Source organism: Anser anser (assembly GCF_964211835.1).
Source record: "Anser anser genome assembly, chromosome: 7".
NCBI lineage: Eukaryota > Metazoa > Chordata > Aves > Anseriformes > Anatidae > Anser > Anser anser.
In genome coordinates this window covers 363,142-376,996 of record NC_139727.1, presented here as the reverse complement: position 1 = coordinate 376,996, position 13,855 = coordinate 363,142, and the positions used below count along the sequence as shown (strand labels likewise).

Below are 13,855 nucleotides of genomic sequence, written 5' to 3'. Positions count from 1 at the left end.
AGAACAGTAGCAGGGAATTTTGTTGACTCTATGCTCATCTGCCAAGCAATTCTTATGTGACCATGGGCATTCTTTGGCTTGCAGAAAGAACTCAACACTTTGTTTTGGCATCTAAAAGTTGGACTTCACAACAACCACCTTTTTAGGGGTGGAAGCGACTGGCTTTAAGGTTCTGGTACAGGTGCAATCAGGTGCTGGGTTTTAATTATGTTTTTTTCAAACTGTTCTAAATTGTCTTTGCTAGAACTCCTTTCTACTTCTCCATTTAGGAAGGAGATACAGCAAACTCATACTGCTTTTGATTTCGTTCACAAAGTTTATTGCAGTGCCCTACCTTTTGTTTGTAGAGTAGGTAGTGGTGGTAGTGTTTTTTGTGATGCTGGTCTCTGTTGGGTGCCATGTTCTGGAGCAGGAGCACCACACTGATCTGCTGGCAAGAGTCCCTTTGGACAGTTGAGTTGGAATACTCAGTAAATCTCTGGCCCACCAATGCTATATATCTATGCGTGTGTGTGTATATATATATATATTTTATATCCTGAGTCCAATTGTAGATTAGACTTGCTTGAAGGCTGACAACTGTCTTTGCCCCCTTGAAGCTCACAGGTGTTAACAGAAAGAGGAATATGGGCTGTTAGGGGCAAGCGATAGTTGTCTGAATGAAGATCTATTTTGATGTAAGACTTTTTTCAGAATTCTAATGGATTGACAGTTTGGATTAGAGAAAAGTCTGAGCATCTGCCTTAGGGATCTGTCTTCCTCTATGCAGTTACAGTGCTAAGCAGGCTGTTGTCAAGTATTTGACAAGTTTAGACCAGTTCTCCTCCTCAGTATTGTGGGAGTTTGACCTGGTGTCTTCCAGTGCGATCTAATGCACTTTTGTACTGACTGACTGATTGGCTGCAAGATAAGCTTTGATGTCACGGTTTTTCCAGGCATACTTCATTTTCTTGCCATAGTACTTTTGTTAGAGTTATTCCCTATTCCACTTCTGGTTTGGGTTATTTTTTCCCCATTTGCTCTTGGATTAGGATATCTTTCTGGTTATGTGCTAGGCTTTTTTAAGTACCAGAAAAATGCCTTTGTATGCCTTACAAAAGGGATCTGTATTCATGTCTGAAAAGACTTCTGGAATGTTGGCATACCCAAACACCTCTGCTGTTCCTGCTGATGGCCACACGAAAGCCAGAGCTGCTTCTGAAGCTTAGGCCATATTACCTTGCCACACAAGTCTAAGGCGTCCCTATTCTATCAGAGCTGTTGGCAGTGTTTCCCATGTGTATGTGTGCATATGTGCACTCTTTCTGTATTTTTGTGAGCTGTTCTTTTATATCCCTGCAAAAGATACACGTGCATCGCAGAATCAGAGAACCAGTCCTATTTAAAGGAAGCACTGGAAAATAACAATCTAAATCAGCTCTTCTATTTCAGGTCTTCTGGCTTAGTCATTGTTCCCATGTGAACGGTGCACTTATGTATGTCCTTTTCATTGCTGCTGTTAATAAAGTTTTTCCTATTTAGAACATCAAGTATTTACCAGCGTTTAGCAACTTGTGAGACAGCTTTAGTTTTTTTCTGATCAGCAGGTTTCAATTCTAGGACTAATAACAGCTCTAATATCTTCAAAAAAAAATTTGGCTGGTAATTTTTTTTTCTCTTGTTTCCCCCAACTTCTGTACTGTCGTGTGCTAGCAATGTGACCAGCTACAAATTCAGTACTGCTGCGTCCAGTGGTCTGTCTTCAGGAGTGAGTAGCGGAGGCGGCAAAATGAGAAGGGAAAGAGGAATACACTATTTATCAAGAGCTGTACAAGAACAGGTAAGTGACTCTTAAATTAATTGCTGTCACTGAGCTTACTGAAGTAACTAGCTAAGTGTGTCAGTTTTATTGCATCATAGTAAATTATAACAATACCGCTTTATTTTTGCATTGTTTTTGTTTTCTTGTGGGTTTCAGAGCAGGCTCCAATTGATTTCCTGTCTTTGAATACCTGAACTTTGCTTATGTAATTTTGAAATTTTTAATTCTCTTACCTTGGAGATTCTTCAAACTATAACATTTCTCGTTAGCAATTGAATGAATGAGTCCTAAGAAGAGAAGTTTTGGTGAAGGTGTGTATAGTTTTTCTACAGGAATGATACTTGAAACGAGTGCCAAGTATAAAAAGAAAAAAAAAGCTTAATTTTTGGTTTCATATTTAAGTCGTACAGAAAGATACAGGCCAAGAGTGTGAAAAAGAGTAGTAGAAGAGAGCATTCTGCATGTCTGCTAACGATGACTCAGTTTTTGATACTCACCAAACTCATTGTGAGAGAGTTTTTTTCTCATTTTAATAGGAAAAATCTATTCCATAAAACTATGACCATGAATATTCAGATTATTTTTTCTTTTATTGGATGTTATATAAACTGCCTGTAAGTTAATTTAAGTATTTACGTTAACATTAAGTATTTAATTAATATTAAGTTAATATTAAGTATTTAAGTTAATTTAAGTTTCAAATCATTAAATGGGACTTCTGGATGATGCAATATAAAGAAATCGTAAACACTGTTGTTTATTCCTGTAACGCAAATAAAATAATGGTCCAAATATCAAAAGTTCCATAAACTTTTCAAATCAAAACTGTGAAACAGATGTAAGCTACAGGATGCACTGAATATCAGTAGTACCAACTTACATCCCTTCCTAGTCATTTCTAAGTAGATCATGATAGTACTGTACAAATTTTGGTCAGATTTCCTATGCCATTTAAAACATAACTCATCCAATCTTAGTAATCGAATAAAGTAAGTGGCAGGGATGAAAATTGAAGTTGTTAAGAGGCTGTTTTCTGATTTTTATATTTGCATCCTGATACATGGTATAGACTGTATTTACCAGAACACAATCTTCAGTGCTGCTAGTCTGACTTTCTTTGGTGCTTTTTGTGTTTAGTTTGGTTTTTGAACCTACCTGCTTCTTTAAACATTACCTTTTTCCACGTTCACTGCTGTAATGACTTTAGAAACTTTGGCAGCTATCCTGCCTAATTTTGCAAGAGGAACACTTTCTCACTTGTCTTGAGAGTGTACTCTTAATTGAGGCCATGCGAGGGTAGTTAGAAAGGATGATGCTTCTCCAGAGCTTTGATGACTAAAGTATAGAAAAGAAAGAAAAAAAATGTGATCTGTGCGTCTCTGTTCTGCACAGGTTTTGAGTTAACTTTCAGTGTTCTTGCTGTACAGTTGTTGAATAGAGTATAATGTGGAAGCAGGCCTGCCATAAATTAAAATGACGTGGTAGACAGAGGTGGGGAGATCGGGATTTCTTCTGGAAACTTGCTTTCTCTTAATTTGTATGGATTTTTGTTCTATTTAATTTTGTTAATAAATTGGGTGCGATGGGGTGAGAAAGTAGTATGTCTTGTATAAGAAAAATTAAAATTTGCAACTTTAGGAAGTGGAGGAACCAGTGCTACCGAACATACCCCTACCCATCAGTGCTGCATCGCTGCCTCAGTTCAATTCTAGTTTCGTTGGTAGTAGCGCTGTCTCAGCGTCACCGAGCGCTGTTTCAACAGCAGCAATGAGCACGGCAACTCCAGCAGCTGCGACGGGCATGGCAAATCCATCAGAGGTGGAGGGCATGACAGATCCATCAGAGGTGGAGGGCATGATAGATCCATCGGAGGTGGAGGACTTGACAGATCTATCAGAGGAGGAGGTGGAGGACATGATATATACAACGGCGACGTCGGGCATAACGTGTTCAACAGTGCCCTCAGGCTTGACATATCCAATAATGGCGGCGGGCATGCCATATCTACTGATGACAAAGGACATATCAAGGTCAACAGCGGCAACGACAAGCGTGGCAAATTCAACGGAGGCGGCAGGCATGGCAGATGCAGCAGCGACGGCGGCGGGCAAGGTAAATCTTTATGCTATAAATAATGTTTACAATGAGTATACTGCTTTATTGCGAGTTGACTTTTTCTGTGGTGCTCATGAAACTAACAAATATTAGTTTCTACGCAGCTGAATGAATTGGGGTTGTATGCCAGTTTGGGGAAAAAGGCATAAATGTTTTGATTCTGCTTCTCTCAGTCTTAGAGCCTGCCAACTCCCATTTAACGTGATTGTATAACTGCTTCAAATGCTGTGGAAGTCTGCGGGGGAAGGGGGGTGTGGACTTTATGCCACGTTATTTATAGTGGTTTTGGCAGGGGTAGAGTTAATTTTCTTCGTAGTAGATGATGCTGTGTTGCAGATTTGTGAGCAAAACAGTGTTGGTAAGGCACTGGTGTTTTAGCTGTTGCTGAGCAGTGCTTACACAGTGACAAGTCCTTTTCTGTGTCTCACGCTGCCCTGCCAGCGAGGAGGTCGGGGATGCACAAGAGGCTGGGAGGGCACTCAGCCAGGACAGCGGAGCCCAGAGGACCGAAGGGATATTCCACACCATTTAGCATCGTGCTCAGCAATAAATGCTGGGGGAAAGAAGGGGAAGGAGTGGGGAGTATGTACAGGGTTATGGCATTTGTCTTTCCAGGTAGCCATTACATGCGATGAGTCATTAATGCTACCTCAAATTTAACAACTTTACTTCTTTATTTCCAGTTCTTTTCCCTGTTCCATTTGGAGGGAGTGAGCGAGTGGCTGTGTGGTGCTTAGTTGCCTGCAATGGTTAAACCACAACTTTATTTAAGTTATTAAATTAGAGGTAACGTGGTCATATAAGCCTCACATAGAATGAGCCTAGGGTGCAATAATTGGCATATTATTGCAATAAAATAAACATTAATCTGTTCCAGAGTACTTGAAATATTTTTTGTACGGTTTGAAGTAGACAGCTGCTTTAACATGTTGAGGTGTTTGCTGAAGTTCTTGGAGTATCATTGGGCTGAGTTTGCCGTTCTTCAGCTTCCTGGCTTGCTTTTCCGTGCATTTAGACCTAAGTAGCATCTCCAGCTTTTCCTCTCAGTTTCTGGAATTTGGTTTTGAAGATATTGTCCTATACCCACTTGGAAACTTCCCTGTGTTTTATTATTACTTTTATCTGCAAAATAACTCAAACATCAGGTTTTTCGACGTCACTGCGGGACTTCTGTTGGGTAGTGAATTCAGGTAGTTGTTGCTCTTAAATATAAACCTTTAATTCTTTTGAAAATACAGATACAACCAACAAGTACTGTTAGCAGTCCTGAGTTTGCGTTTTCATCTCCAGTTGTGAAATCTACTGAGGCAGAAGTGCTACCTACGTCTTCTGTAAGTAAAATAATAAAGGAGCTTGACTTTTTTTCTTAGGCATTTAGTAGGCTGTTGCAGAACACTAAAGCAGAATCTGCCTTGATGGAGAAAAGTATGTAGGCTTCTGGCTTATAATTTGTCATTCAGCATGCGTGCTACAAATGTGAAGAGCAGCTTTCAGATTTGGTTTTGTGTGTGCATTCGATTGGAGTTCCTGTGGCTTGAGAATCTGAAAAACCTCTCTTGTTCATAGCAGATTGGGTTTACATTTAGTGTTCCCGTTGTAAAATCGGCAGAACTTTCTGGACCCAGTGGTACTCCAGTGACGCCCTTTCTTACCCTAGGTAACTGAAACTTTAGCACTTCAGATCTGAAGTGCTGATTTTCCTTTTTTTCTTTATTAAATCTTCAATCTGTCCTGTCTGCGCATGCTAGCAATTCCAGGCAGTGTTGGACTTCTGCAGTATTTTTCCAGTGACAGATCTGCTTTTATATTTTTTTTTTGTTTTGTTGCTTTTTGTTTTGCTTGTAATCATAAAGCATTGCAAAGTAAGTAGAATTTGTGAAGATTCTTATGTGAGAAGCATGAAAGCTGGAAATTCTTGTTTCTAACAAAAGTGAGTATAATCTGCTCTAACTAGGTCACATTGTGAAAGCTGTTTTTGTTTTCTTTTGTTTCAAAAGACACCACCACCTCAACCAACATCAACACACAGAAAGAGGAGGTCAAAGATTTTGCTGGTGGTCCCTTCACCACTGCCCACGTCTTAAAGGAAGGAAGCGTCTTAGACGTTCTAAAAAATCCTGGTGAGATAATGAACTCCTTTTAAAAAGATGCTGCAAAAAATACGCTAGCATTTTTTATTAAAAAAAAACCAACACACGACTTATGGTTAATAGAGTATCTGCTATAAATATGAATGTAGGAGAGCATTACATTAAGCGCTGCGTTTGTTAGGGTGCATCTGCCCCCTTCTATTCTAAGTGGTGTTTGTTGCTGGAAGTAAAACTGCAAGATGAAAAGCAGATGGGTTGCATCTCCTTTACGTGTTAGGATGTAATTGTAAATGAGGTACTAAGAGAATTAGCCAGATAATCGGTGTTTCATTTTAAGTAAATACAATTTGTGGAATTGAAAAGGAAATGTTTGTAAAGCTCAACACTCCTGTCCCACCTTCAGCCCAGGTGAAGAAAGAATAGGAAAGAGCTTCAGTTCCAAATACATGGCGAAAGCTGCGAATCTTTGGGCCTTAGCTTACAATGGCTCCTGTGGATTAAAATTTAAACTGCAAACAGAAGTGGAGTGTTTTACGTTAAAAACCCTTTTCTGAATTTTGTTTTTAAGCAATTGCAATTGTTTTCAACAGTTTCATAAAGTGTGTTTTTCACATTGTTCAAAGACTTCATTTTTGACTAAAAAAAAACCAGCAAACAAACCACAAAACAACTATGTTCAAGGTAGATTTACAAGCAACTTGAGCTGCTGTTTAAGATGCATTTCCTTTAGTCTTTCTGTATTAGTAGCTTGTCTTTTCTGTTAAAATTGCCACCTTTTAAATAAGGAGTTGTCCTGTGTCCGATGCATTTTGAAAAAGATTATAGAAAATTAGACAGTTGTTCAATTGTCTTGAGTTTTTATTATTTAATTAATATTCAGCATCTGTGGGAAAATACCGCATGGATTGCTGCTCCGAGTACAAACTTCTGTACAGTTACTGGAGTAGATTTGAGTCATCTGCTACGGAAGGAGGAGCTTTAGAAATTTGATTCGATTGGGCATCGCGTCTTAATCAAATTGTATTATTTCCATTCCACGTTGGACTGTCAGATTTCAGTCAGCTACTGTCTGTTTGTACTTGTATCGACCAGTGAAAATGTTGATTTAAAGCTTGCTTGGAAACAAAGAGTTAAATGAAGCTTTAACGAAATGTTCTGTTGTGACCCAGTGCAGCAGATGAAATTTCATCCGTTTAGATAAGATTTCTGGGGACTTCCTGTTGCGCTCGGTCTGAATGTCTAGTTGTAACCATTGGCACCTGAGTTGAAATTTTTGCCCTCTAGTAAAGTCACTTAGTTACATGTAGTGAGGTGCTGCGCTAACAGGAAGACTTTTTTTTCTTGCTTCCTAGACTTTGGATTGTTGAAAACACGCTCTTCTACGTCTGCACAACCTACAACAAGCACAGTGGTTTATACTAGGCCTGCAATAACAACTTTTTCTGCAGGTAAAGAGACTTCTAAACAAGCATCGTACTGGCAATCTGATACATGTGACCCTTTTCTGCAAAACAAAGACATAAAGGACAAATGTGTAACTTGTCAAGCTACTAAAGCGTCAACAGTTGAGAGTATGAAACAGACAGTAAGTTCAAGTCAATGCGACACCTCAAAGCCAGCAGCGCCCCCAGCAGGGATGCTGGGCTTTGGAGACAAATTCAAAACAGTACCTGGAACGTGGGATTGTGATACATGTCTTGTCCAAAACAAACCGGAAGCTACAAAATGTATAGCATGTGAGACACCAAAACCTGGAACGGGAGTAATGCCTGCTCTGACATGACCAGTGGTCACAGACAGCTCGGTGACAGTGACATCCTCCTCGAGCAGCACTGACACAACAGCCACTCTGGGCTTTGGAGACAAATTTAAGAAGGCGAAAGGCTCTTGGGACTGTGGAATATGCCTTGTACCAAATAAGACGGAAGATAACAAATGTGTAGCCTGTCAGTCTGAGAAACCAGGTATGGTCCTTTTTTTCCTGTTGTTTCCATCCTAGCCTCTGTGAATCTTGTACAGAATAAAAGTACGTTGCATATATGGAATATTTTAAGCAACACGATTCCCAGGTACGGTTGATGGGTTAGCGGCTGTCTGCAGGATTGGTTTACAGGCACTTCAGAGGTCTCAGCCCAGGTTCCAGCCTGTCGCATAAATTGAACTGATTGTGAAATGTATTAGTACGGAGCTGGATCAATGCAGATACCCCCGGCTTTGCAGCTGGTGAGGGAAGATGGCTGAAGTGGGTGACTTAATTTAAAAACAACATAGTGATTTTTCACTGGCGAAAATGAGAACTCCATAGAAAGAGTTAAAAATGACTGCGTTTTTCTCTTTCAAAAAATAAGTAAAAAAAATTACAGAATGTGTCCAAAATGCCTCTACTCACCGTTTGTATGTAATTGAGGGGAGATGTGAAGCCAGATTTCAAGACAGTGTAGTCTTAACTAGTCTTAAGCTAAAGCAGAGAGATGCCTATGAAGGTCAGTGGTAGGCTTCAAGAAAGCGAGTGACCCGCTGGGTAACTTCTTCAGGGCAGTACTGGGTTGTTTCCCATTGTGTGTGACCGTAATTGATTTTGAGCGTGGTTGTATTGTTTTTAAAATACGATTCTAATTCTAACTTTGACTCTAAATGTCATTTAACATGCCATTACATCGAAAAACACCTGTGCAAATATATCGTGGAAGAAACAAATTAAGATGGACTAGACCGGGCTTTTGTATTCATCCTGTGCGGTAAGACTGAAATTTCCTGAGGTAAGATAATGGATTTCAGACAGAGTTGATTCTCTTGGACTTCCAACCTCTGAGCGGTCAGTCGGCATCTTTGTCTGAGGCTCTTGCCATTGCAAGGAGGAATTTTGGAAATGAGGGGTTTACTGTGACCATGGTGCAGTGAATTGCACGGTTACGTTGCACTTGTCAGGAGGAAGAGCGATGCAAGTAATACTAGGATAAAAGTTTTCTGCGTGTGCTGTGGAAGGGAAGAGCCATTCTTGTCTTTCCGGTTTTGAATTTGAAGCGTTATCTTCTGCTTCTCTCTTAAAAGGCACCTTTTTTTTAAAAGGCACCTGTCAGGCCTCTTTATGGAGGTTACACTGTCGTCAACAGCAGCAGAAGCTTGTGTGCTGAACAGAGTTGTGTGTTGTTTGGAAGCTTTGAGTTCCACTCTGGTTTTTTTGTTTGTTTCTTTGTTTCTTTGTGGGTTTTTTGGTGGCTTTTATTTTCTTCAGGGGCGGGGGGGGGGGAGTTGCGGAGTAGTTTTGAACATTTCTGTGGGATTTGACAAATCAAATTTAAAAGTTAATGTTCATTTTATAGTTCATGTTCAAACAGGATGGTTAACTGTCTTGTTTGTCTCACAGAGGGTCCAACACCTGTGACCAGTAGCAGTGCATCTGCATTTTCTGCTCCTTCTGGAGAATTTCTGGATTTAGACAAATTCAAGAAGCCTGAAGGAAGCTGGGATTGGGAGACCTGCTTGGTTCAAAACAAAGCAGAGGCCACGAAGTGTGTAGCCTGTGAAAGTGCAAAGCCAAGCACCAAAGCAGAGCTCAAAGGTAATCCTTAATGATTAAAACGAGGATGCATATTCTGTGATTTATTTTTTGGTTTGCTCTGATTTTTTTTATTTTCTTACCTGTTAAGCACAATTATTTTTTCCTTTGAGGTGTGGCAAAATTATTCGTTTTTCCTGTAGGAATATTGCCTAGATAACATCTGTTTCCACACTTTTCCCCAAGAATAAGTTTATCCTTTTTAGAGAAAAGCTTTCATTAATGACGTGCTTGTTCTTTACATGCCCTACACGTTGTTCATTTGGAGTTCAGACTAAAAACATGATCTTTCAAAGAAGTTCGTATACTTTTTAAAGCCAGGTGGTGGGCAGAAAACACAATTGTGAAAAGTTTTATGTAGAGAGGAAGCATGGGGTTTTCTTGTTTGTTTTACTGTTTGGTGGGTTGTTTTTTAAACAGTTTTGACTGGAAAGATCAGGACTAGAATGTAGTTCAAACCTTCATGTACTTCAGGTAAACAGAATATCTTTTGTCTTCACTTGTGCGCTTATGTCCATCAAGTAAGACCTCTGAAACCATACTAGAAAAAATCTGCGGGATTTGATATGTTCATGTACTAGAGCTTTAGAAAAAGTTTAATTCCTATATGCAGCATGTCTTCTGTCCTGGTTATTGATACGTACGCAATTAGTAGCAATCCCTTTTTTGATCTCAACACTAGGTTTAGACAAAAAATTGCGACACCTTAAGGAACCTGTCCTGCATCTCATACAAGCACAGAAGTTGCAGTGTCTCAATGCTAGCAGTACAGTTGGTGGTAAAATCTTTAGTAGGGTGAAATAGAGGCCTCACACTTTTCAGAGAAAAAAAGAGATGAGAGAGAGTATCTTATTCCCACGTACTTGCAACTATGCTGCAGAGTGTACTGCTGTTACTCTAGTGCTACAAAGGTCCAAAAATCACTGAACAGTTATTAGCCAGTTTTGTATTCCTTTAATTTGTTGAAAGACTGCAGTAGAGGATTGAAGTTTTTATTGAGGATCACTGTGTGGAAAAATTCTGATTGTTAAATGTCATTTGTATGACTTAAGAACCGCGTTTTGGAGTACAGAATTCAGTATTAATTCCAGAAGGGGTAAGGGGAAGGACATTAGCTACTAATCCCGAACAAAAGCAGTGTATAGAGCTATACTGATTTTAATCGCAGTATTCTTACAGTTGGTCTGTTACTGAACAGATATGTTTTGGGGAGATATGGTGGCCAGGGAGGCGTATGTGTTTGTGTGCTTCCTCTTCTAGTTAAGGTTCTGGGGTTTGGTTTAGTCAGGAAAATTCGATGAGGCACCTTGTGTAAAAGGAAATGTTAACCAGCATTTTTCAACACGGTGTAGTCCCTTAAAAGTGTCATAGATGAAAAGAGGCCATAAACGCTGGGGGAAAAAGTTAGTGGGAAACTGAGAGCAGGATCACATTCAGTAGTGAGAGAGCAGCAGCCTAGGGAAAGCTGATGAATGACTGTAACAGATAGTTCTATTTTAAGTGTAAAACAACACTCAGTACTTTATAATGGTGGTCTTACCAGAGGGTTCTTCTCCATGGCTCCTAAAAGCACGTCTTGAAGGCATTCGAGTGCAGTGAACTTAAGCTGTAAGAGTTGGGCTGGTAAGCTTGGCCTGATTTGAAGCTGTAGGCACGGGGCTATAATTTCTGAACAGGCTACAAAAGAAACTGTACCACTGTGCTTTTCAGTGCTCCGTTTAGCAAAGCCATCAAATTGTTGCAGGCAATTGATGTTGTTCTTCTAAGAGCACCTGAAAGATATTTTTGTTTGAAGAGTTCAGAGGTACCGGTTAATACTGGTTCAGATAATTACAGCCAGCTCTTGGTGTTTGTGACCAATAAAGTTTGTGGCTCCAAAAGGAGTGGGTTAGTGCTAACTGATTAACTGCTGTATATGCAGAAATATGGAATCTGATTACTTACGCAGAGAGCACTTAAAATGTATTGTTTTGCTGGCTCTCAGTGAGTTGCATCTTAATGCTACCAAGGAATAAGCTTTTTGCTCCTGGCCCAAGTTTTTTAATTTGGTGAAAGCCTTTTCTGTGCACGTGCACATGCCAGAGAGGTTGCTTAAGTAATAGAAGCTATAGTAGCTGCTATCTTCTGTTTTTTGTAGAAGACAGAAACTGAATTCGTTAGCTTTGTAACTGTTATGCATACCAGAATTGGTTTTCTCCCTTTTGAAAATAGTAGAGGGTATGCCTATGTCAGATTTGGTGAGCAAGGTGATCAGATGAGGGCACTGCAAGACTGCCAGAACGCACCAGGTCTGGGGGGAAAAGGAATCCGGCTGAGCATAGGAATTTCTAAAAGGTAACCAAGGAGTTGTGCATTGATACAGTTATTCTAAATAATCGGATTCTTGTAGCTCTGCCTTTGGAAAGTCTGTGGCCCTTGCTGTAGTGGCTGTACACAGGATGCAGTCTACAAAACCAGAAATGCAGAAGTCCTATGTTTTGACTCCCTGGATTCATCAACCTGCTTCAGGATGGCTGGGGGAATCCAACTGTTAAGTCTAGCCAGACAGCGCAACTTGGGCTTAGCTGCCATTGTAACCAGCCTTGTTTCTCAACAGTAGCAAAGCTGAATGCATTGGAAAATATTTTCAGGTTTGGGCCTGCATAAGGTAGAAGGGACAAGAAGTGGTTTTATATGCTAGGGAGTTCTTGTTCTTAGAGCTTTCCCTCTAGTTTGAGAGAAGCACATAACTAGTTTTACAGTGGGTTGACAGGAAAGAAGTGGGGGGGAAAAATGGGAACGCAGGGAGAAAGCCAAAGGCGTTATTACTAGAACAGGTTTAGAATGCTATTCTTTGCTTTTCATGAGCTTAGGGCAATGGGGAGTTTAAAGCTTAGCACTTCCTGAGAGGGTTTCTTACTCTACCGGCTCAGTTCTATCACTTATTTAAGGCAATTCAGGTCTCTGAACGGTTAAAGAATTGATACCAAATTTGATGAACTCTGATCCAGGATACTGACAAAACAGGACTTCATATAAACAATTTCAGTATGTTCATGAGGTTAGCTTGTGTGTTCTGTTAAATAGTAAAAAATGACACTTCTGTTTCTGTTTACCTAGCATAATTCTGCAAATGTTGCCTCCTTCTGCTTTAGAATGGAAATGCTCTTCTCCAAGAGAGCACTGTCCAAACTTCTTTGCCAAAATTTTTTGATTAAATTAATATTGTTTTATTTTGAAAACAAGAATAAGCCACAAACATGTTTTCTTGCTTCGGCTATCCAGAAGAACGTCAACAGTATTTTCAGATTTTCCTTCCCTACACAACTGTATGTAGGAAGAGTGCAGTTGGAAGCAGAAGACCTAAGATGATGTATCTTCTGTTTGTTTACTACAGTAACAAGACAATGGATTACCTCTTTATTAGAACTTGTGTAGCTTTGCAGTATTGAAACAAATGTAGGTATTAAAATACACATCAGTAATACGTTTCTGAATGGCTGAGTACCGTGCTCTCTTAGCACTGAAATACCCAGCCATTGGATTAGTTTGTCCCTCATGTTTGCTTAGTTTGGAAGCTATTTCAGAATGCCTTCAGCTTGTATTCTTCCCCAAAAGCATAGAACTCACTTCTCTGCATCCCCAATTCAAGTCAGAGAAACTGGGCACTGCAAACACAGGAGGTCTGCCTGTACAGAATCAGTGAAGACAAGTCTAAACAGCGGATTTTTTTGAATATGCAGCTGGGTTATCTGAATGTTCTTTATGCAGTGTACCTCAGTTTTAGTACAGATAGCACTTGTCTTGGTTCTTGTCATTAGTCTGAAGCTGCCCCTGAGAAAATCTTGAAAGGGAAAGTAGTGAAAGCTAATCAGCTGGCCCTTTCTTCTTAAGAACCAGCGTATTTTGTAATTCTCCCACTAATAATAAGGCGTCATGCTGGAGAATCGCGATTGTGTTGTTAAGCAAGACTGACTTCACCTGAGCGGTATAGTTGGCAGCTGTTGAATGTTTAATGGACTTTAAACAAACAAAAAAACTGAGCAGGTGGAGGTAGACATGGCAAACTGACAGGCGGTGTCAGATGCTTCTTTGAAATGGATAATCTGACTCCATTCACTTCTTTCTGGAAATAAGATCTAGTAATTAACCAAACAAAAGATAGAAGGGTTAAGACTGCATCTTTAAAGCAGCTGTGCTTGATAAATGTCTCTGGTCTTAAATCAATCTTTAGCAAAGCACAGAGACTTAGCAGCAGCTTGCTTATGCCAACGCTAAAAATACTTGATGTGTACAGGTAACCATGTCAAG

General features: G+C 39.9%; 2 protein-coding genes across 2 annotated transcripts in view; one reads left to right on the top strand and one right to left on the bottom strand.

Annotated features, from left to right (window-relative positions):
• Window positions 1–13,855, bottom strand: part of LOC310902316 (uncharacterized protein) — a gene marked incomplete at its 3' end in the record, with an annotated part of 116,380 nt that overhangs the window by 65,227 nt on the left and 37,298 nt on the right. The gene's annotated exons all lie outside the window — the stretch shown is intronic.
• LOC310902199 (nuclear pore complex protein Nup153-like) overlaps window positions 1–13,855 on the top strand; it is a 32,205-nt gene that overhangs the window by 16,410 nt on the left and 1,940 nt on the right. Inside the window, exons 11-14 of the mRNA XM_083843355.1 lie at window positions 1,693–1,819; window positions 3,440–3,913; window positions 5,155–5,247; window positions 7,359–9,568. Of these exons, the coding sequence (XP_083699481.1) occupies window positions 1,693–1,819; window positions 3,440–3,913; window positions 5,155–5,247; window positions 7,359–7,373 (709 nt within the window). The 3' untranslated portion in view covers window positions 7,374–9,568. The remainder of the gene's footprint in view (window positions 1–1,692; window positions 1,820–3,439; window positions 3,914–5,154; window positions 5,248–7,358; window positions 9,569–13,855) is intronic.